The 23,310-nt window shown below is 36.8% G+C and overlaps 2 protein-coding genes across 11 annotated transcripts in view; one reads left to right on the forward strand and one right to left on the reverse strand.

Moving 5' to 3' along the window:
- Positions 1-23,310, forward strand: part of CYP51A1 (cytochrome P450 family 51 subfamily A member 1) — a 49,565-nt gene that overhangs the window by 3,457 nt on the left and 22,798 nt on the right. For 2 of the 3 annotated variants that reach the window (XM_019031108.4, XM_019031107.4), the window contains exons 3-9: positions 2,332-2,508; positions 3,720-3,846; positions 4,916-5,090; positions 7,489-7,608; positions 8,027-8,222; positions 12,731-12,826; positions 14,143-14,311. In XM_019031108.4, the coding sequence (XP_018886653.2) occupies positions 2,332-2,508; positions 3,720-3,846; positions 4,916-5,090; positions 7,489-7,608; positions 8,027-8,222; positions 12,731-12,826; positions 14,143-14,311 (1,060 nt within the window). Of the gene's footprint in view, positions 1-2,331; positions 2,509-3,719; positions 3,847-4,915; positions 5,091-7,488; positions 7,609-8,026; positions 8,223-12,730; positions 12,827-14,142; positions 14,312-17,513; positions 19,200-23,310 lie in introns of those variants that run through there. The other variant, XM_019031105.3, reaches the window with a different exon arrangement.
- Positions 20,681-23,310, reverse strand: part of AKAP9 (A-kinase anchoring protein 9) — a 167,237-nt gene continuing 164,607 nt past the window's right edge. For 4 of the 8 annotated variants that reach the window (XM_019031100.4, XM_019031099.4, XM_019031098.4 and 1 more), the window contains 2 exons: positions 22,714-22,853; positions 20,681-21,232 (listed from right to left, as the gene is read on the reverse strand). In XM_019031100.4, coding sequence (XP_018886645.1) covers positions 21,195-21,232; positions 22,714-22,853 — 178 coding nt within the window. In that variant the 3' untranslated portion in view covers positions 20,681-21,194. The other 4 variants (XM_063708242.1, XM_055346592.2, XM_055346590.2 and 1 more) reach the window with 1 other exon arrangement.

Genomic DNA, 23,310 nt, shown 5'->3' on the forward strand with positions numbered 1-23,310 from the left:
ACTGTCCACTTGAATGACCCACATGACACCATAGCTACTCAACTATTTGCCCGTCTTCTCTCTAATGAGCTTCCCTGTGCCAGTTAAGCCATTTACTTCACAGTCTCGCTTTAGACTTGTCACTCTTAACTGTTTCACTTCCACAATATTAATTTAGATATCCTATTCGTAGACCATACCGTCTCCTGGTTTGCTTGTGCAACTCCTTAAATTATAACTATTCTTTGACCTCATTGGATCTCGCATTCCATTTACTTTCTCCTGATCCATCAGCCTTCATTCTTCACTTTCCTCTTTCCGCTTTGGGTCCATGGCATGTCGTTTCTGTTACACTCTCGGCAATACTGTACTTTAAATTTCCTCGACCCTGCATCTTTTCATTGTGTTCAGCTGGCAGAAGTCACCCTTGGAGGCAGCCAGTTATTGTCTCCTTCTGCACCAGATTAGTTTCTTCCTGATTTTATGATTGCCTACCTTAATGATATTTGAACACTGCTCCACAGTCCTATTATGTTGTTGTGATTGGGCCTACTTTTCCACTCATTACAGTGACTAATTCAAACCTTCACTTTTCTAAACTTCTGAATCTTTCTACCTCTCCATCAAAGCAGATGATTTTTTCTCCTCTTTAGGAGACAATGATTAAAAACATTGATTTAGGAGACAATTATTAAAAACATTCAAAGAAAACTTCCTCATTTTCTCAATTTCAAATATGCAAACCTACTTGTATTTATATAGTAATCCTATTCTCTTTCTTCCTATCACAGTAATAATTATAAAACACTTACTTTATGCCAGTACTTAGTGCTTTACAAAGATCATCTCACTGAAGCTCCACAAAAACCCTTTCAGGTATATTTGTTTTATAGATGACAAAACTGAGAAGCAGAGAGGATATATAATTTCTTCTTGGACTCACTGCTAGACAGTGGCCAAGCCAGGATTTACACATGGTCTGATTTGTGAGCCTATACTTTTATTAATGATAACAATAATGGAAAACAAGTCATTAAGATGCTAAGTAAGCCAAGGTACTCTTCTCTGCCCTGTATATAAAATTTGGCAGCAGCTCTATGAGGAACTGCTATTATTATTATTACCATTTTACAGGTGAGAGAAATGAAACACAGAGAGATTAAGTTCTCTGACTATAGGACCAAAGTCATACAGCAAGTAGGTGGAGGAGCTGGGATTTGAACACGGACAGTCTGGCTCACTGTGTTCTACCACTTTGATTTTATTACAACTATATTTTGCCTCTTATCAGAGGCTGAACTCTCCATCCCTCTTTTGTCTCAGGAACTTTTTACTTTTATTTGTTTTCTCAGTGTATTGTTGACTTCTTTTTCAATGGCATCTTTCCTTTTTCTCTGAAAAATTCTTGTCACCGGTTTAAAAACTTCCTCAAAATGGCTTATGAGGCTCTGTATGGTCTAGCACTGCCTAATGCTCAACTCTCATCTCCTCCTTTCTCTTTCTCTTACTTTTAGGGCCTTTGTGTATGTTTAGCTACCAAACTAACTCCTCATTCTTCTGGTCTCAACCTAGTTGTCTTTTCCTCTGTTAGGTCTCCCTTTTTTAGATTCTCTCATCACAGAGTTGCTTTCCTTTCTGTAATACTTGTCACATTTGCAGTTTTATGTTTGTTAATGTGATTATTTGATTAATTTGTATTTTTTCCAATAGACTAAGCTTGGTGAGTTGGGACAGTATTTTTTTTCATGATTATACCCCCAGAGTCTAGTCTTCAATAATAACCAGAAAACTGCAAGGGAAAGTATTTAACATCTAACCAAATTAATATAAAATAAAAAATGAAGTCATTTAGTGTAGGTGAGATAGTGCTAAAATAGATAAATAAACTTGTAGTGTCTTCACATAGCAGGTACTATAGAAAAGGTCAAATTCTTTGGCTAGTCTTGTAAAATTTGTTTTTAACCAAAGGGGGAAGAAGTCTATATTTTCAGAGGTGTTCATCACAGAATTAGCTGTAATAACTAAAGAAAACCCTGACATATCACCCATATGTCCAATAATGAAAGAGTAGTCAGTAAATTAACATTGTGATGTTTATATAGACAATAGAAAACATTGTCAATATAAACTGAAAAAAGCATAATAAGCAGTTATACTACATTTGCAACTAAATGAACATAATTATAAATTTGGACAAAGGAAGGAGGAGTATGGCAAGATGAAAAGAATTGCTTTAAGGTTTATATATGTTTTTATTTTTTCAATAATGCATTATTTTGTGATTTTAAAAAGTTACTGTCTTAGTGTTGCATATTTTTTGTAACATCACTATATGTACTTTTCTCTTTTTAGTATGGACCTGTATTTAGTTTTACCATGGTAGGCAAGACATTTACTTACCTTCTGGGGAGTGATGCTGCTGCACTGCTTTTTAATAGTAAAAATGAAGACCTGAATGCAGAAGATGTCTACAGTCGCCTGACAACACCTGTGTTTGGGAAGGGAGTTGCATACGATGTGCCTAATCCAGTAGGTGACACTGTTACCATAAATAAAGACAAATCTATACCTCAGTAGTTATAGCTAATAGTGAGACATTATACATTTAAAACGTAGAAACAGCCAGGCATGGTGGCTCATGCCTGTAATCCCAGCACTTTGGGAGGCCAAGGTGGGTGGATCACTCGAAGTCAGGAGTTCGAGACCAGCCTGGCCAACATGGTGAAACCCTGTCTCTACTAAAAGTACAAAAATTAGCTGGGTGGGGCTGGTGGTGCACACCTGTAATTCCAGCTACTTGGGAGGCTGAGGCATGAGAATCGCTTGAACCTGGGAGGCGGAGGTTGCAGTGAGCCGAGATCACAACACTGCACTTTAGCCTTGGCAACAGAGTGAGACCCTGTCTCAAAAACAGAAACAAAAAACCAAACACACACACACACAGAAACCAACCAAACAAAAATGTAATAAAATGTAGAACCAGTTTATTCCTTGGTTCAAAAATCTGAAGAATCATGAGAAGAAAGGCCATGGATAACTGATAAGTAATGGGTATTTAGTTTTATATTTGCTGTCATGGCTAAACAATATTAAAGGGCTTCCTGTACAAATAATGGAATCAATGATAACTTAGCATACTGGGATTTAATTTGAAAGCGTTATTAGACAATGCTGTTACTTCATCAAAAGGACTTCCTGCCTACCCATTCCTGCCTGAAATTCTAACATAAGAGCTGTTTAGAGATTGCTGACTTTAGAAGTCCTCTTTTAATGCAACAACTTCACGTGTGGGGTACATCTATGTGTATGTTTTACCCTCAAAAGCCAAATACAGAATTGTTTTAAGTTGATATAGAACACAAATCAGACAATTGATCCCAATGCTTGGTATGGGCTCTGGCTGTGAATGTAACACACATTAGCCAGTACTCTAGTATAGCAGTTAAGAGTTAACATTAAATCTTATTTCTAGTGATGGGGAATGAGGGAATGAATGGCTCTCCTTAAGGCCAAAAAACAGGGCCCTGGAAAATCCCTCTGTTCAGATATATATATTCATTTAGACTCTATTCATTTAGAGTCAGATAGATCTATTCATTTAGACTCTTAAAATGTAAATGCCCAAAGGGTTAAAACCATTAGTTGTGTTAGTGTTACATAATTATAATAACCTAAATGGATTTTATGATAAAACAAAAATGTGTTTTAATGCTGTATCCCCGTTTTGAATTTTTTTGAAGGTTTTCTTGGAGCAGAAGAAAATGTTAAAAAGTGGCCTTAACATAGCCCACTTTAAACAGCATGTTTCTATAATTGAAAAAGAAACAAAGGAATACTTTGAGAGTTGGGGAGAAAGTGGAGAAAAAAGTAAGCAAAATGTTTTATGTTTGTCCTAACATTTCTACTTCTCTGTGAATAGAAAAGTAGAGTATATATGTGTGTAGTATATAAAAACAAATTACAGTGTATGTAAAACTACCTTGGATTTATGGGAGGGTTATGTAATGATTACCATGAAGTTGTAACTGAGAATCTAGTTTTTATACTGGGCTGCAAGTTAAGTATTGCCTTCAGAAGCAATTGCTGTGCCCATAGTAGGAAGCAACATCTGCCCCCAGGGCAGCAGGTCACTATATTCTGGGTCTGGCCTTTGGCCTCTGTAAGAGTTCCAGAATCTCTGTTTTTGGTATACTTAAGTTGATATTGATATATTTTCTAACCATACAAGAAACTGATGTATAAATTAGAATGCCAGTGTAATAATGCATGTGAGACATATAATTACAGCACCAAGAAATCCAGAATATTTACTGATATTCTTTTTATTGACAAATATAATTGGAAAGCCAGATGATCATTGGAAGTTCATTTAGTGAATGTGGAATTAACAGGAAATTAATTGGATAATTTTTGTTAGTTGAGTGTCATCAAATTATGCTTGCCTGGTGCATTTGTCTCCAGTGTTGGGATATACTAATTGGTGATTATAGTTTTCTTTTACATATCGCCAGTAATTCCATTTTGGCCCTGATCTTCCTACTTTTAACCTGGGAAATAATCTGATCTTTGGCTACTATTCCTTGGGAAGTACCTTATTATTGTCATATGCACTGTAAATAACCTTTTTTCTGCTTTTGTTATTGTGACCTGGAAATCAAATAACCACATTTATTCTTTTCATGATGAAGTGCTCATGAATGGGGTTTTGAGATGTGTTTCTGGGATCTGTTTTGGCTGTTCAGAGGGACAGGGTGCTTCCCATTGTTTGGTTTATTGCCCCTCTTTCTTTGTTGTTGTACATAGTCATATGTCTGTCTACAGACTTTTTTTGATGATATGAATAAGATCTTGTTTGTTCTTGAGTTCTGTTTTTAATTCTCAATTTTCTTTCACTTTTTGGAAATAGTAATGAGAATAATCTTTTTTTTCTCCCTAGATGTGTTTGAAGCTCTTTCTGAGCTCATAATTTTAACAGCTAGCCATTGTTTACATGGAAAGGAAATCAGAAGTCAACTCAATGAAAAGGTAGCACAGCTGTATGCAGATTTGGATGGAGGTTTCAGCCATGCAGCCTGGCTCTTACCAGGTTGGCTGCCTTTGCCTAGTTTCAGGTATGGATAAAGAATGTATTACACTAGGTTATTTAACTTTGTATAATTATTGTAGTGTTGGTATGCTTTGCCTTAACAAAGATAAAAATTAAACAAGTAAAACATACAAAATGGGTAAGATTATGAATCCCCTTTCTTCTATAAGAATTCAAGACAAATTTTCTTTATATAATGAGCTCATTTAAAGTAAGTTTCAGTTTATTAAAAAGGTGATTTGTTGTCTGTCTAGTCTAATATTTTATTTATGTTTTTGTTTTTGAGATGGAGTCTTGGTCTGTTGCCCCAGCTGTAGTGCAGTGGTGTGATCTCGGCTCACTGCAGTCTCTGCCTCCTGTGTTCAAGCAATTCTCCTGCCTCATCCTCCTGAGTAGCTGGGACTACAGGCACGTGCCACCATGCCCAACTAATTTTTGTATTTTTAGTAGAGACAGGGTTTCATTATGTTGGCCAGGCTGGTTTCAAACTCCTGACCTCAGGTGATCCACCTGCCTCAGCCTCCCAAAGTGTTAGGATTATAGGTGTGAGCCACTGAGCCCAGCCTAGTTTAAAAGCCTGCTTACCTCACGTATTCCTTATCCTCAGGAAAGTCTCTGAACTGTACCTAAAAGTGATACAGCTCTTCTCTAGCACTTGTTTGAAATCTTTGGTGGCTTTTTATTGTATTGTGAAGTTTCTTTGTTTTAAATATTTGTGCCTTTATTTAATTTTCTGTTTCTTAAGGACAGGGACTGCGTCTGATATAAAGAAATATTGCTCTTAGGACTTGATCTATAGCTTAGTGCTTAGTGTTTTGCATATTAGTAGGCTTTCTATACTTTTGCTGATTTATTGGTGTTTAGGTGACAGATGGGGAGGAGATAGATTGCTAGTCCCTTTTCTTCTATTTCTGCCCCCTCTATCTAGTTACAGATTAGAAGAGGGGTGGGAGTAAAAGGAAGAGCCAGGAGAGATTCCCTAAAGTTCTCTGGAACTCATCATACCTTATATTTGCAAGGAGCTTTGCAGTTTCAAAATGTTTTCATATATCTTATATTAGAACACCCAGCACAGCCCTGGACTCATAGTGGGTTCTCCATAAATGTGCATTTCTTTTTTTTTTTTTTTTTTGGAGATGGAGTCTCGCTCTCTCGCCCAGGCTGGAGTGCAGTGGCATGATCTCGGCTCACTGCAAGCTCTGCTTCCCAGGTTCACGCCATTCTCCTGCCTCAGCCTCCCGGGTAGCTGGGACTACAGGCACCCGCCACCACGCCTGGCTAATTGTTTTGTACTTTTAGTAGAGATGGGGTTTCACCGTGTTAGCCAGGATGGTCTTGATCTCCCGACCTTGTGATCCGCCTGCCTCGGCCTCCCATAGTGCTGGGATTACAGGCGTGAGCCACTGCACCTGGCCCATAAATGTAGATTTCTACCTGCCTGTTTCTACCTGCTCTGTCTCTTGGATGAAGTCAGAGCTTGCTATGTTAGGCCCTTCACATTCTGGCCCAGTCTTTCTTTCTTCTACTCATACCAACTAATTTAACCAGATTATTCAATTCACTTTCTTAAACAGGCCTATGTTTTCCTGGTTCGACTGTGTTCATACAGTTAAGCCCCAACATCTTCTCTTCTGTACACATGGTTTCAGTTGATCCTCAATAACAGATTAACAGTCTTGTAAATGAAACAGGGTAGGAGTTTTTATTAGAAGGCTTGATTTAAGAGGGGGCTTGGGAGTCAGACTGCCTAGTTTTAAATTCCAGCTCCAATGTTTGCTTTCTGTGTGATCTTATGCAGCCAGCTATAACTTGAGGTTAACAGTATGTACCTCACAGGAAGATAAAAGTGAGTAATTCATGTAAAGCACTTAACATGGTACCTGCTACATAGTGAACATACTATTTAAAGGTAAAGTTTAGGAGTTGAAGCTTGTTTTCTGAATCTGCTAGTATTTTCACCCCCTACAAAAAACTATTGTATTAGAAAGTGAAAAGTAGAACCAGATTCCGTAGAAGAACCAGAGTGACTCTTCTGCTTTAAGACTTGATTTGGTATTAAAATCGGAATTTTATGTTAATTTAAAAGAGTATCCTACTTTCTGTTGAACTGGAAAATACTTCTAAAGGAATTTCTTGCTTGTTTTAGGCCTTTAGTTTGAACACAGGCAATGTGTTAAGAATCTGGGATATATATGTTAAATAAAGCACAGTTCTTGCCCTTAGGGACTATGGACATTTTTAACAATGTAAGATTTTCATGACTTCCAGTATGTTCCTGGTTCTGATTTTTTTGTCAATTATTTTAGAGTCATTAAAGTTGGTTAAATAAGATGCTTTATGCTCGGTTCTGGTTCTCAAAATGAATTTGATCCTAGAAGGTTATTTCTTTCTTTAAGAAAATCATCTTTATCTTTTAATTACAGACGCAGGGACAGAGCTCATCGGGAAATCAAGGATATTTTCTATAAGGCAATCCAGAAACGCAGACAGTCTCAAGAAAAAATTGATGACATTCTCCAAACTTTACTAGATGCTACATACAAGTAAGAGCTATTCAGATAACATATTAAGCTGAAGCAGGAAATTACACATTAAAACACAGTTAAATAGTATTTCCAGTTAAAAAACAGTGATGCTGGCAAAATAAGTTGGTAGCTGTGATCTTTGGACTTTTTAAATTGTTGAGACATAAACTATTGGCATCCTGTGTCTTACTGTAATCCCAGTGACTGGGTATGGTAAAAGTTTGCTAATGAACTGTAATGGAGTCTTTTGTAATCAAAATCGTTTTGTGCTGGTCTGTCTCTTCCCTAAGAGAAAAAAAACTCTTGACTTGTGATAGTCAAATATAAGAGACTACTATACCTGAAAAATGTATTCATTATGACACTTTATTTAAAGGTTGAGGCATGAAATGTATCTGCCAAAATGTTAAATTTGTGTCTTTGGTTCATTCCTTAGGGATGGGCGTCCTTTGACTGATGATGAAGTAGCAGGGATGCTTATTGGATTACTCTTGGCAGGGCAGCATACATCCTCAACTACTAGTGCTTGGATGGGCTTCTTTTTGGCCAGAGACAAAACACTTCAAGAAAAATGTTATTTAGAGCAGAAAACAGTCTGTGGAGAGAATCTGCCTCCTTTAACTTACGACCAGGTTTGTTGGATTTTTCAGTTTCATTGCTGCCTTATGACTTTGAGGATCTGTGGCTAATTTTTAAAAGGGACAATTTGAGATTTTCTATATACTATAGCTTAAATTGATCAGCTTCTCTATTTTTAGCAAATTCCCTATAACCTTACCTAAAATATCTTAATGTTATTGCTTCTTGCCATTAAGCTTTATCAGATATGTTTTGGGTTGATGGCTTAGAGATCCTTGGGGATGTTTCTTTGGTACTTACTTCCTCTGCTTCAAAGTCTGGCTTCTGTACACAGAGGATATTATGTGCATGTTGTGTGTCTTATGAAGTGTAGAAGCCTCTGAATTACTTAGAATTCTATATGTCCAGAGTGGCCTGGGCATGAGCAGAGACTTTCAAAAGTAGTAGTAGTAGTAGTAATGAGGACTAGACATTTACAAATACTACATGCAGCTTGCTGGGTGGAAAGGAAGAGAGGACAACTCACTGCACAACCTGACCTTCCATCTTGGAAGCAAACCTTGGTGATATCATCTTCCTGTTATCTTTTGTGCTTTTGGTCCTATATTAATATGGCACATTACACTGATTTTCAGATGTTAATTGTATTCCTGGGATAAATCCTACTTTGTCATGGTGCATAGTTCTTTCTATATGTTACTACATATAAACTTGCTGGTGTTTTGTTGAGGATTTTTGCATCTATATTCATAAAGGATATTGATCTCTAGTTTCACTGTGATGTCTTTGACTGGTTTTGATATCAGGATCATACTCATCTCATAGAATGAATTTGGAAGTATTCTTTTTTTCTTCTAATTTTTGGAAGAGTTTGTGGATGATTGGTGTTAATCCTTTTTTACATATTTGCAAAAATTCAGCAGTGAAATCATCTAGATCTGTGCTTTTCTTTCTGAGAAGACTTTACTTACTAATTCAATTTATTTGTTACAGGTTTATTCAGATATTCCATTTCTTCTTATGTCAGTTTCAGTAGTTTATATCTCTCTAGGAATTTGTCCATTTCATCTAGGTTACCTAATTTGTTGGCATACAATTGTTCATAGTATTCTCATAATCCTTTTTATTTCTGTAAGCTCAGTAGTGATGTCCCAACACTCATTCTTGTTTTTAGTAACTTTTAAAATAACAGCTTAACTGATATATTTACATAGCATAAATCCATCCATTCAAAATGTACACTTTGTGGTTTTTAGCATATTAAGAGTTGGGAAACCATCATCATAATTTAATTTTAGAACATTTACATCACTCCCAAAAGAGAGCTGGTACCCATTAGCAGTCATGCTTCATTCTTCCTGACCGCTGCCCCTGGCAACCATTAATCTCCTTTTGCCTTTGTGAGTTTGCCTATTCTGGATATTTCATATAAATGGGATCATACAATTTGTAGTCTTTTGTGACTACCTTGTTTCACTTAGCATGTTATCAGGGTTCATCCATGTTGTAGCATGTATCAGTACTTCAGTCTTTGTTATTACCAATAATATTCCATTATATGGATAGACCACATTTTGTTTATCTGTTCATCAGTTGATGGACATTTGAGTTGTTTCCACCTTTTAAACTATTATGAATAATGCTGCTCTAAACGTTTGTGTACTGATTTTATGTGGACATGTGTTTTCAATTTTGGGGGGTCATACCTAGGAGTAGAATTGCTGGGTTATAAGGTAACTTTGAAGAACTGCCAGACTGTTTTTAAAAGTGGCTGCACCACCTTCAAATCTCACTAAACAGTATATGTTGGTCCTGACTTCACCCCCTCATCAAACTTGTTACTTGATTTTTTTATTATAATAGGTGTGAAGTGGTACTTTTTTTTTTTTTTTTTTTGAGACAGAGTCTTGGTGCAATGCCCAGGCTCTAGTGCAATGGCGCGACCTTGGCTTACTGCAACCTCGGCTTCCCAGGTTCAAGCTATTCTCCTTCCTCAGCCTCCCAAGTAGCTGGGTACACACCACCACGCCTGGCTAATTTTTGTATTTTTGGTAGAGACAAGGTTGCACCATATTGGCCAGGCTGGTCTCGAACTCCTGACCTCAAGTCATCTGCCCGCCTTGGCCTCCCAAAGTGCTGGGATTACAGGTGTGAGCCACCATGCCCAGTTGGTATTTTGTTTTGATTTTGCATTTCCCTGGTGACTAGTGATGTTGAGTGTCTTATGATGTGTTCTTTGGCTTTGGTATACTTCTTTGGAGAAATGTCTGCTCACATCCTGTTCCCATATTTAAAATGCATTGTCTTTTTATTATTGAGTTGTAAGAGTTCATCTATTTTTTTTTTTAATGTGCTTTTGGTGTCAGAGAAACCAATGCCTAATCAAAGTGTATGAAGATTTATTTCTGTGTATTCTTCTTAGTGTTTTGTAGTTTCATATCTTACATTTAGGTCTTTGATCCATTATGAATTAATTTGTGTATATGGTGTGAGGTCATCATTCTTTTGCATGTGTTCATCCAGTTGTCCCACACTGTTTGTTGAAAAGACTATTTTTTCCACGTTGAATTGTCTTTGTAAAAAAATCTGTTATAGCCAGGCGCAGTGGCACGTGCCTGTATTCTCAGCTACTGAGAAGCTGAGATGGGAAGGTCGCTTGAGCTCAGGACTTGGGGTCCAGCCTGGGCAACATAGCGAAACCCTGTCTCTGAAAAAATAAATACATTTTAAAAAGCCTCTTGACCATAAATTTAAGGCTTTATTTCTGGACTCAGTTCTATTCCATTGATATGTTTAGTCTGATGCCATTACGTAGTTTTGCAATAAGTTTTGAATTCGGGAGTGTGAGTCCTCTGACTTTGTCCTTTTCAAGGCTGTTTATCTACTCCTAGTCCCTTTAGTTTCCATATGAATTTTGGGGTCAGTGTGTCAGTTTCTGCAAAGAAGCTAGCTGAGATTTTTGACAATGATTGCATTGTATTGCCATATTAATTTGGGAGCACAATTTTAGTCTTTAAATCTGTGAACATGGGATGTTTTTCTATTATTTTAGTTCTTTAATTTCTTTCAACAATGTTTTATAGTTTTTGGTGCACAATGTTTAAACTTCTCTTGTTAAATGTATTAAGTATTTTATTATTGTTATTTTTTTGATGTTATTCTTTCTTCTGCCTGTCCAAATCTGCTGTTGATCCCCTCGGGTGAATTTTTCATTTCAGTTCTCATACTTCTCAGTTCTTGAATTTCTATTTGGTTCTCTAAAAATATAATATATTGATATTCTCCATTTTACTAGAGATATCTAGGCATATTTTACTATAGTTCTTTGAACCTATTTATAATAGCTGATTTAAATTCATTATCTAGTAAGTCCAATGTCTGGGCTTCTTCATGGATAGTTTCTATTAAACTGCTTGCTTTTTCTATGTACTGGCCATACTTTCCTGTTTTGGTGTGTTTTTTGTAATTTTTTTGTTGAAAACTGTACATTTAAAATAATGTGGCAACTGTGGAAATCAGATGCCCTCCTCCCTGGGTTTATTGTTGCTGGCTCTTTGTTGTTGTTGTTGTTGCTGCTGCTGTTTGTTTACTGCGTTTCCTGGATTAATTATGTCATTCCTTGTTCAGTGAGGTCACTGAAATCTCTGCTTGCTTACTTTAGTGGGCATCTAATATTTGGACAGAGATTTACTGAAGTGCTTTGAACAGCCAGTCTTCCTAGCTTTTGCTGAAAGGCTCTGTATGTGTGTGTTAGGGGATGTTATTAACACTCCAACAGGCAGTTACAAGTCTGCCTTCACTACCTGTGTGTACAGGTCAGCCAGAGGTAAAAGATTACAGCCTCTTAGATCTTACCTGGGCATATGCATGGTCTTATACATATGTGTGGCCTTCAAGATTCTCTTATGTTGGAACTTTTCAAAGTCTCCTGTGGACATCTTACTCCCCAGTTTTCCTTTTTAAACTTCTTGTTCTGTCTCTTAGCACCAACTGATTTCACCATCTCAGGCGCCTTCAGTGTTAACAATTTTTGCTAAATATTTTTGGAAAATTTGCTCTGGCTCCTCTAATAGTTGTTAGGCTTCTGGCTTTCACAGCTGCTATAGTTGTCATGCTGTTGGTTTCTGGGGCTACCATGGATTTGGGGAGAGGAGGATGAAAGAAATACAACTTACACTACCACAAAGCTTACTCTTCTTACCAAGATTCAGATTTCTTTTTCTTGAATTAACTCTCCTTAGATTGTTGCAAGCCTTTGGTTAATCTTCCAGAATTTTGAAAAAGTTGACATTAAGATTGTTGCTACTGTTTTCATTTTTTGGAGGAGTGAATTTTTGTAGGTTCTTACTTCATTTTTCAGGGCGATCGCTTCTGTTACCTTGCCCTCCTTTTTCACCATGGACAGTGGTAGAGCATGATAACCCCAGCCACCCTGAACCAGTTACCTCTGTACTTTTAGCTGGAATGCAAGCTGTCTTGTACTAACCAAGAAGTTAAACTAATTTTTTGTACTGTTGAAGTATGTTATTTATAACAATCAGAAAATGCTTTCTCATTTTAGCTCAAGGATCTAAATTTACTTGATCGCTGTATAAAAGAAACATTAAGACTTAGACCTCCTATAATGATCATGATGAGAATGGCCAGAACTCCTCAGGTGAGTATCTTGGCTACATCTTCCCCTCTATACCCCCAGTTTTTATTTATCAAAAAGAAGAAATAGGTGGGTGTGGTGGTTCACACCTGTAATCTCAACACTTTGGGAGGCTGAGGTGGGAGGGTCACTTGAGGCCAGAATTTGAGACCAGCCTGGGCAACATAGTGAGACTGACCTCATCTCTACAAAATTTTTTCTAAAAATTAGCTGGCCATAATGGCCCATGCCTGTGGTCCCAGCTGCTTGGGAGGCTGATGTGGGTAGATTGCTTGAGCCTGGGAGGTTGAAACTGCAGTAATCCATGATCACGCCACTGCATTGCTGCCTGGGCAACAGAGCAAGACCCTGTCTCAAAAAAAATAAAAATAAAAAAGAAAGAAAAAGAAAAGAAAAGAGGAAGTAGAGTAGCATAAAAGAGATTTTTTAAAATTAAAAAAGTAGAATAATCACTTCTACCTAATCTTCAGTTTTATATACTCTAAAAACATATTTTTACCTAATTGTAGATAGTATATGTGCTAATCTTTTTTTTTTTTTTTTGAGACGGCATTTCACTCTTGTTGCCCAGGCTGGAGTGCAGTGGCGCGATCTCAGCTCACCGCAACCTCCGCCTCCCGGGTTCAAGCAATTCTCCTGCCTCAGCCTCCCAAGTAGCTGGGATTACAGGGGCATGCCACCACGCCTGGCTAATTTTTTGTATTTTAGTAGAGACGGGGTTTATCCATGTTGGTCAGGCTGATCTCGAACTCCCGACCTCAGGTGATCCACCCGCCTTGGCCTCCCAAAGTGCTGGGATTACAGGTGTAATCCCGCGCCCGGCCTACATGCTAATCTTTAATGCTAATCATGTTCTGCATTTTTCTTTAACAACTGGGGTTTTAAAAATCAAAGTACATATTTTTCTTGGTTTTAAAAATAACATTTTGTTGTAAAAAATTGTTAATATGAAGTGTACAAATTGATAGTGAAAGCCTCTCTGAAATTCCAACCCTACCTCCAAGGCATTATGGGTTTGATTTGTGTACTGTGTACTTCCAACCCAACGCTGGCTCACTGGAAATCATCTTGAGTTAAAATAATTTTTAGTTTGCCTATTATCTAGCCAGTTTTTAAATATATGTACAGATGGTTCTTGATTTATGTGATTCAACTTATAATTTTTTGACTTTATGATGGATTTATCAGGATGTAAACGTATCATAAGTCAAGGAGCATCTGAGTATCCCATGTATATTCATGCTTTATTACACAATGATCTGATTATTTGTCAGCACATTTTAAAATTCTCTAACGAAATGTGTGGCTTTTGTTTATAGACTGTGGCAGGGTATACCATTCCTCCAGGACATCAGGTGTGTGTTTCTCCCACTGTCAATCAAAGACTTAAAGACTCATGGGTAGAACGCCTGGACTTTAATCCTGATCGCTACTTACAGGATAACCCAGCATCAGGGGAAAAGTTTGCCTATGTGCCATTTGGAGCTGGTAAGATGATTATATTTTAGATTGGAAATGTTTGTCTCTGTCAAAATATTCCAAATTGTGTTTACAAATTATCTCTCCCTTTCCTCATAGGGACATTTTTGCAAACTTTTTTAGGAGAAGAATCTTTATAAGTTGGAGAAAAATATTTGCTTTGTACTAAATGGAATTGTTCCATAAATCCTTATATAATGCTTCACTACTTCCTAACCTGTCTGGTTTTATTAGGTCTAATTTTTATAGAACATACTTGTTTTCCCTTACAATGGTATTTAAAGCTCTTTGTGGATTCTCTTTTAAAGAACCATTGGAGTCAGCACACCATTCAGGGAATTAATTTAGGTTAAATATCCTAACAGATTACTAGCACTTCACAAAAAAGCAAAGGCAGTCTTTTAAAATTAAAGCTCTTCTGGATTGTTAGTCAACATTTTTGCTCTCTGAATATCCGTATGAGAAAATGGTCTTTAAATTTGGGCAGGTTGTGTGTAGGCTTGCAAATTTCATTTCCAGTAAGATCCTAGAATAATTTAGCTATACCCTTGTTTCTCCAGTAATTTCTCTGTCCATTGGTTCTCTGTACTGATTAAACTATATTCTGTGCTTTAGTCTTTCCAAAGGGATCATTTAAATGACAGATGACTTGTCATTGGTCACACTTTTTCCACATATAAAGGAAAATATAAAGTCCTTTGGGATCTTCAGATCTTAACTTTATGTAATACATTTAATACTGTGGTGTATAACACAATATATAAAAGAATCATAGTTTTTTTTTTTTGAGAGAGTCTTGCTCTGTCACCCAGTCTGGAGTGCAGTGGCACAATCTCTCAGCTCACTGCAACCTCCACCTCTGGGTTCAAGTAATTCTCGTGCCTTAGCCTCCTGAGTAGCTGGGATTACAGGTGTGTACCACCATGCTCAGCTAATTTTTGTGCTTTTAGTAGAGACTGGGTTTTGCCATGTTGGCCAGGCTGGTCTCGAATTCCAGGCCTGAAGCAATCTGCCCACCTCGGCCTCCCACAGTGCTGGGATTACAGGCGTGAGCCATGCCACCTGGCCAAAGAATCAGATTGTTAACAGATGGGAAGAGCATTAGTTCTGTAGCCCAAATTCTGCCCCAAAGAGGAATCGTTTCTAAACTAGTAATTATCTGGTTTCCACTTGAACTTTACTAGAAATGGGTTGTGGGTTGTTCAGTTACCTTTTATGATGGCTCATTCCATGTTTGGACAGCTGTCATTTTTAGAGCCTTATGTTAAAGCTGAAATCTGTTTCCTTTTAACATCTCATTTATACTTGGTCCTAACCATAGTCTCTGAACTTATATTGTATGAGGTATTTGAGTACAGATATAATGTCTCCTCAATCTTTTTTTCAATCTTTGTGTTAGTTTCCTAGGGCTTCTGTAACTAATTACAATATGGGTGGCTTAAAACAATAGAAATATATTCTCTCATAGTTTTGGAGGCTGGAAGTGTGAAATCAAGGTATTGGCAGGACCGTGCTCCTCCTTAAGGTTCTACAGGAGAATCCTTCCTTGCATCTTCCTAGCTTCTGGTGGCTCTTCACAACCCTTGGCTTGTAACTATATCGTTCCAATTACTACCCCGTCTTCAACAGGCTTTCTTCTTGTTCATGTCTCTGTATCTTAACATGGCATTCTTATAAGGACACCAGTCATTGGATCTAAGTCCTACCCTAAGTCAGGGTCATCTCATCTTAAATAATTGCGTATATAAAGATCCTATTTCCCAATTAAGATCACATTCTAAGGTTCTGGATGGACTTGAATTTATGGGGGCATATATGATCTTATGTTAATCTTGTTAAATATCACATTACATGTCTCTAATTTCTTTACTCATTCTTTTACCTCGTAATTGTGCTGTTTATTTATGTTGGTGCATATAGTTCATTCATTTTCATAATATTACATTTCGTGAATCATCAGAATTTATCTACTCTTATGTTGATTCAGTTAGGATACTTCTTGCTTGTTGCGATTAAATCCTTTGACTATTCTTCCTGTAAGCCAAGCTTCTCTTTAGTTGTTATATTTGAAATATGGACCAATTTGTAAATGCTCATCTTAAATGTCACTCCTAGAAATAAGTAGTTATGGGCCAAGCAAGCACTGTGCTAAGCACTATCAGTTTAGGTTTTTTCTTTTGATGAAAAATCTTGCAATGAAATGCCCAACTCTTAAGTCAACATTCATTGAGTTTTGACAAATGAATAACCTTTAGTTTAGTCCAATATATCAATCTTTTAAATGGTTATTGCTTTCTGGCCCTGTCTTAAAATTTTTGCTTAGCCCCTGAGTCATGAAGATATTCTCCTGTTCTTCTCTACTGAAATTTATGCTGTTAGCATCATGGTTTGTGACCCTTCTTGAATTAGTATTTGATTATGGTGTGACATAGGAGTTGAATTTCATTTTTCCCCCATGTAATATCTAGTTATTCCTGGACCTTATGTTGAAAAAACTTGCTTTTCCTCATTGGCTTGCTTTGGTGTCTGTATTGATAATCAAATAACCATAAAAGTATTCTTTTCTGGGCTCTCTGCTCTGTTCCATTGATCTATTTGTTGATCCTTACCTAGTACCACTCTGTTTTATCTTTAGTCTTGAAGTCAGATTTGAAATCAGTTTTATGTCCTCCAACTCAGTTCTTTTTCCAAGATTGCTTTGGATATCCTAGGTCCTTTGCATTTTTGTATGCATTTTAGAATCAGCTTGTCAGTTTCTACATGGGTGTGACTTTTTAGTATATTATTTTGGGTTCATTAAATCTCATTTTCTTCCATAATCATTTATAATGACATTTGAGGTTTGATTGGAAGGTTTTCATTTTGACTTTTAACTAGGGCTTTCTTGGGACAAACAGAATATTCTACTATATTCCCAAACTAGATTACCATCTTATGATTCAAACTTTCCATATATTTAACCCAGATATATATTTTCAGAAAAAGTAATTGGAAAAGTTATGTGATCAGTCAAGTACTGTTTTCCTAAAATGTGATATTGAAAATCTCCTGGAATTTTTAATAATTCATGTTGTTTTATGTGAAAAGAATGTCATCTTTTTATTATATTATCTGTACATTTGCTGTTCATCTAAAATGTAGATAATATCACCCCAGGCTAAAAAGGATGAGAAAGAATTTAAACTGATTCTTATAACTTTCTTTTTTTTAGGGCGTCATCGTTGTATTGGGGAAAATTTTGCCTATGTTCAAATTAAGACAATTTGGTCCACTATGCTTCGTTTATATGAATTTGATCTCATTGATGGATACTTTCCCACTGTGAATTATACAACTATGATTCACACCCCTGAAAACCCAGTTATCCGTTACAAACGAAGATCAAAATGAAAAAGGTTGCAAGGAACTAATATATGTGATTATCACTGTAAGCCACAAAGGCATTCGAAGAGAATGAAGTGTACAAAACAACTCTTGTAGTTTACTGTTTGAGTGTGTAATTCTAAAAGCCAGTTTATGATTTAGTATTTTGTTAACTGAATGGTTCTATCAAATACAATAGCATTTGAAACATTTTCTAATAGTTATGATACTTATACATGTGCTTTCAGGAAGTTCCTTAGTGAAACAATTGTTCAGGGGGGATCTAGGTAATTGGCAGATTCTAAATAATATAATTTTCAGATAGTAATTTTAGGAGTACTCATAGCTCTTGCCAAATAAGTTCAGGGTATTCAAATCTTGGACTAGTCCTGCAAGGTATAAAGAATAAAAATCCCAGTGAGATACTTGGAAACCACAGTTTTTTATTTATCTGGGCAATTATTGTGTGTGTGAGGATGGAAGGGTAGGGAATAATTGAACATCTAAAGCCTTGAATAAGAGAATACTAATTGTTTTGGTATGATGATACTCAGAAATGGAGATATTATAGGAAAAAGAAATCCTTTGGAATTTTAACTAAAATCACTGCATATGGGAAATTAAGAGATCCAGGACCATATTTGATAAGATTTCCTAAAAATAATGTAATTATTAATGCTAAAGACTGCTCATGTATCTTGATCTAATTACTAAATAATTACATATTTACCTGATAAATATGTATCTAGTTCTACAAGGTCACATTTATGTGGAAGTCCAAAGTCAAGTCCTTAGGGGATAATTTTGTTTTGGCTCAGTTGTTCCCTGCTTCCTTTTTTTTTTTTTTTTTTGAGATGGAGTCTCGCTCTGTCGCCCAGGCTGGAGTGCAGTGGTGCGATCTCAGCTCACTGCATCCTCCACCTCCCGGGTTCAAGCAATTCTCTGCCTCAGCCTCCCAAGTAGTTGGGATTACAGGCACCTGCCACCATGCCTGGCTAATTTTTTGTATTTTTAGTAGAGACGGGGTTTCACTATGTTGGCTAGGCTGGTCTTGAACTCCTGACCTCGTGATCCACCTGCCTTGGCCTCCCAAAGTGCTGGGATTATAGGCATGAGCCACCGCACCTGGCCTTCCCTGCTTCCTCTCTAGAATCCAATTAGGGATGTTTGTTACTACTCATATTGATTAAAACAGTTAACGAACTTTTTTCTTTTTAAAATGTGAGATCAGAGAACTCTGGTTTTAAGATAATCTGAAACAAGGTCCTTGGGAGTAATAAAATTGGTCACATTCTGTAAAGCACATTCTGTTTAGGAATCAACTTATCTCAAATTGTAACTCGGGGCCTAACTATATGAGATGGCTGAAAAAATACCACATCGTCTGTTTTCACTAGGTGATGCCAAAATATTTTGCTTTATGTATATTACAGTTCTTTTTAAAACAAACACTGGAAGACTCATGTTAAACTCTAATTGTGAAGGCAGAATCTCTGCTAATTTTTCACATTAAAATTCTCTTTGAAAAAATAAAGTCTGTATTCATGAATTGTAAAATATGTGCTTCAGTGAGCAGAGTTAGGGAATCCAGGAACTTGGATGGGGAAAAATTACATCTTTATTTATTTGCACTAATTTCTAACTGCAATTTAGTATTTATTTCATTTATGAATTTGGGCAGCATTAGCAGTATTTATTAGCAGTATCCATGATTTTGTCAATAGAAATCTCAGATATTTTCATATTACAGATGTTACAGATTTCTTGAAGTAACTAGTTACGACCCCGAGATAAGGCTAGTCTAATGTTTAGTGAATAGTTTTAGACTTAACAGATTTCATTTTTAATCACAGACTAATTAATTATTGAGGTGCATAAACAAGTGTGATTGCAGAGGCCTACTATCATAAGGAGGCGTGGTGGTCAAACAATGGCAGTGAACTCAGCTTGATCAGATCATTTGTCCATCTGTTTTTTTCTCCACTGTCTCCTAGAGCAGAATAGCCTTGAATGGCAAGCCATGCTAGCTGAAAAAGGTTTTTACCCACAACCTGCCCCTTCAACTAACTGCTTTAGAGTACGTTTGCTATTTTTAGAATTCCTCTTATTGGAACCCAGCTTCTAATGTGGAAAATTTAAGTATAGTTGGCTCCTTGTATTTGTGGGTTCTGTATCCTCTGATTCAACCAACTGCAGGTTCAAAATATTAAAAATAAAACCCCACAATAAAAAAATACAGTATTAGCAACTACTTACATAATGTTCACATTGTATTAGGTATCAAATAATCTGGAGATGATTTGAAGTACACAGGAGGATGTATGTAGACTATTTGCAAATAGCACATTGTTTTATAAGAGACTTAAGCATTCGCAGACTGTAGTATCCAAGGGGGATCCTGGAACTAATCCCCCACACATGCCGAGGCATGACTGAAATTAGAAATGTTCAAGCATGTACAACTTTCTACCATGCCTGTTTGTGTTGGTATAAATCATGGAACATCAAATAATAAGACAAAATCCTCCAGGTGTAAGCATCAAATACTAGTCCTCTTGCTGTTTTAGTGAGTTGCCATGTTATTGAGGAGGACTCCAGATGAGAAATAACATTGCGATCTGTATTATCTCTGTGAGAACCTCCCAGTCTGAATTTGGCTTGGACAACAGGGATACTGTTTAATTCGGCTGCAATGTGATTAAGATCTTTTGAGTTAATGATTTCTTCATCTTTTTAGTGGGCCATGGATTTGTGAGAACACACCTTTGGAAACAAGTAACACTAACTGTAATATAGTAAATACTGATTAATCATGAAATACCAATATAGCTTTTAAAAAACACTATGTAGATGTAAAGTTGATACAAAGACACATGGAAAACTTTCAACAGTATTAACTCTAAGATTAGGACAACTTTCTCTGAATCTCTCACTCCTACATATTTGACATAAGTAATGAGATGCTATGTACCAAGAACTATGGCTCAGTTAAAAATGAAGAAGGTTCAAATACAGTGTGGTGAAAATGGTGAAGTCATTTTTATTTCAGTACTTGACAAAATACCCCATAAAATTCAAAACTTCTACCATTATACAAAAATAGGTCTCTACAAGTGATATTATCTGTCTTCATCACCAGTAGAATATATTAGGCAAAACATGTAACTTCAGTAGCCTTATAAGAAAAGTGCAGGACACCTAGAGCTACACATTCAGCAGTATTGTAATGCGTAAAAGTTTAATCTTTTCACCCATTTGATAAATACACAAGGTTTATAATTTAATGTTTTAAATTAGCATTCCACAAATATACAGGTAATTCAATAATTATTGTGCATGAATACATACACAATGCTTATATATACAAATTCCAGTTTGTTTTCATGTGCTGGCAAGGGATTTGTATACAATCATAAGCTGTGTTCATATTGGTCCCATTGAATATTCACAATACAAAAGCACAAAAGAACCATTGATTTACAAAAGGAAATCTATTTAAAATCACTTCAATTAATGATGTTTCAAAGGATTATCTTCTCATGCCAGCATGAAATTGAGTAGTTGAACCTATGAGAGAAAAACAGGAAATTCAACTGATTTCAAATTACATTGCTACCTGTATCAGACCCACCAGAGTTCACACAAAGGAAATTATTATTATTCTCCATTTTTTTAAAGCCCTTTTTTTCCTTAAAATGTCCTCTTCATACTTAAACTGAGTCTCTCCCCACTACCCCCAAGATGGAGTGTTACTCTGTTGCCCAGGCTGGAATTCAGTGGTGTGATCTTGGCTCACTGCAACCCCCGCCTCCCGCGTTCAAGTGATTCTCCTGCCTCAGCCTCCTGAGTAGCTGGGACTACCCACACATGCCACCATGTCCAGCAAATTTTTGTATTTTTAGTGGAGATGGGGTTTCACCATGTTGGCCAGGCTAGTCTCGAACTGGTTGGTCTTGAACTCCTGACCTAGTGATCCGCCTGCCTCGGCCACCCAAAGTGCTGGGATTACAGGCATGAGCCACAGCGCCCAGCCCATATACTTAAGCTGACTTTTAAGAGATTTTGAATATATATGTAAAAATCACCATGACTGGCTCTATGGCAAGGTAGGTGAGACTAATATTTAGAGTTTTTTTAAAGTGCTCTCAAAGTTGAATGTTCTATACCTCATACATTTTTGAAAAATCTTTTGGTCTTCAAAATCTGGGTCTTGTGAAATTTGCATGCTCAAAACAAAACAAGCCTAGGCAAACCAACAAACTCAGCTATGATAATAACAGTTTCCTATTACTACAAGATGCTTGGGTTTAAACAAATTATTTCTTGAAGGAAGAGATAAACTACTCAATGATTCAAAGTCTCTGAATCAGGAGTGAACTGAAGTGAGATAGGGAGAAGAGGTTTTCCTTCCATGAACAGGGAATCCACCTTTATTTTAAAGTATGAATCGTTTTTTGTTTTTGAACAAAGAAAAAATAATCCTTACAAAGTATTTTAAATGGGATAGTTTTTTTCGATGATACCTAAAAGCACAATATAGTAGCAGGGATAATGGTTACATTAAGTGCTTAAAGTAAGTGCTTCCTCCTTAACTCCACCCGATTTGCATGCCTTACCACTTTTTTTTTTTTTTCTTTGAGACAGGGTCTCGCTCTGCTGCCCAGGCTGGAGTGCTGCGGCATGGCCTTACCACTTTCTGCCATGCGCTACTTAGGAATACGTTCTCCAGTTAGGCTCTGTAGACTCAGAGTACCTTGCACACTGGTGCTCACTGTGCATTTTGTGTCATCAGTCCGCTGAATGAACATAGTAGGAAATCATTTTTGGGAGGAGTGGGATCTGGGGTGATAAATCATATTTTCACTTAAATTATTTAAAGTCAGCTTCTCTGCTGGTTACAAGAGTTTAAGCTTTGGCTAACTTAATAGCTCATGCACTAAACTGGAAGCTTTGATTATCCTAATGATGAGTGTGAAAGAATTTCAAAGAAAGGGGAGCTGTGGGTCTCGCACTGTGGTGCTGCCAAGATGTGGTTAAACTCAGAGCACCTGACTGTACAGTTCCAAGTCGTCTTTGCAGTGCCTCTAGCCGAGTGATATAATCTGTTAGGGCTCTGTCAGGATCGTAATTCTGAAGCTGAGAACATGCTAAAGAACCAGGATTGAAATCAGCTGGAGTGCCTGGGTACCTAAAGGATTAAAAATGTGTACATGAATCAAGTTATCCAGAAATATGCATATAAGTTACCAACCTGCCTCCACTCCCTTCCCCAAAAAGGTGGGTCACTTGTACACACATAATGTATCTCCTCCAAGCTTCAGCTTTGGAGCTTGGGATGAGAAAGAGACAACTCTCCAATGAATTCAAAGATGCTACTAAGTCAACATAAGAATGTCCAATACAATGCTTGTGGCAGAGGTCTCAATAAATTGGGTATGTATAAATGTATCTTGTCATGAAGACTGTTAAGCTTTTCATAATGGTCAGAGTATCAATTTTAGTCAATACTTCTCCCAATATCTAACCATAGCATACACTCAATAACACTTGGTCAGCTTGTTTGCTATACCCTTGGAAATCAGCTACAAATTTAAACACTGATTTTTACATTTTTACATTAAGCCTTAGGTTATGTATATTTCTTT

Source organism: Gorilla gorilla, chromosome 6 (assembly GCF_029281585.2).
Source record: "Gorilla gorilla gorilla isolate KB3781 chromosome 6, NHGRI_mGorGor1-v2.1_pri, whole genome shotgun sequence".
NCBI classification, from domain to species: domain Eukaryota; kingdom Metazoa; phylum Chordata; class Mammalia; order Primates; family Hominidae; genus Gorilla; species Gorilla gorilla.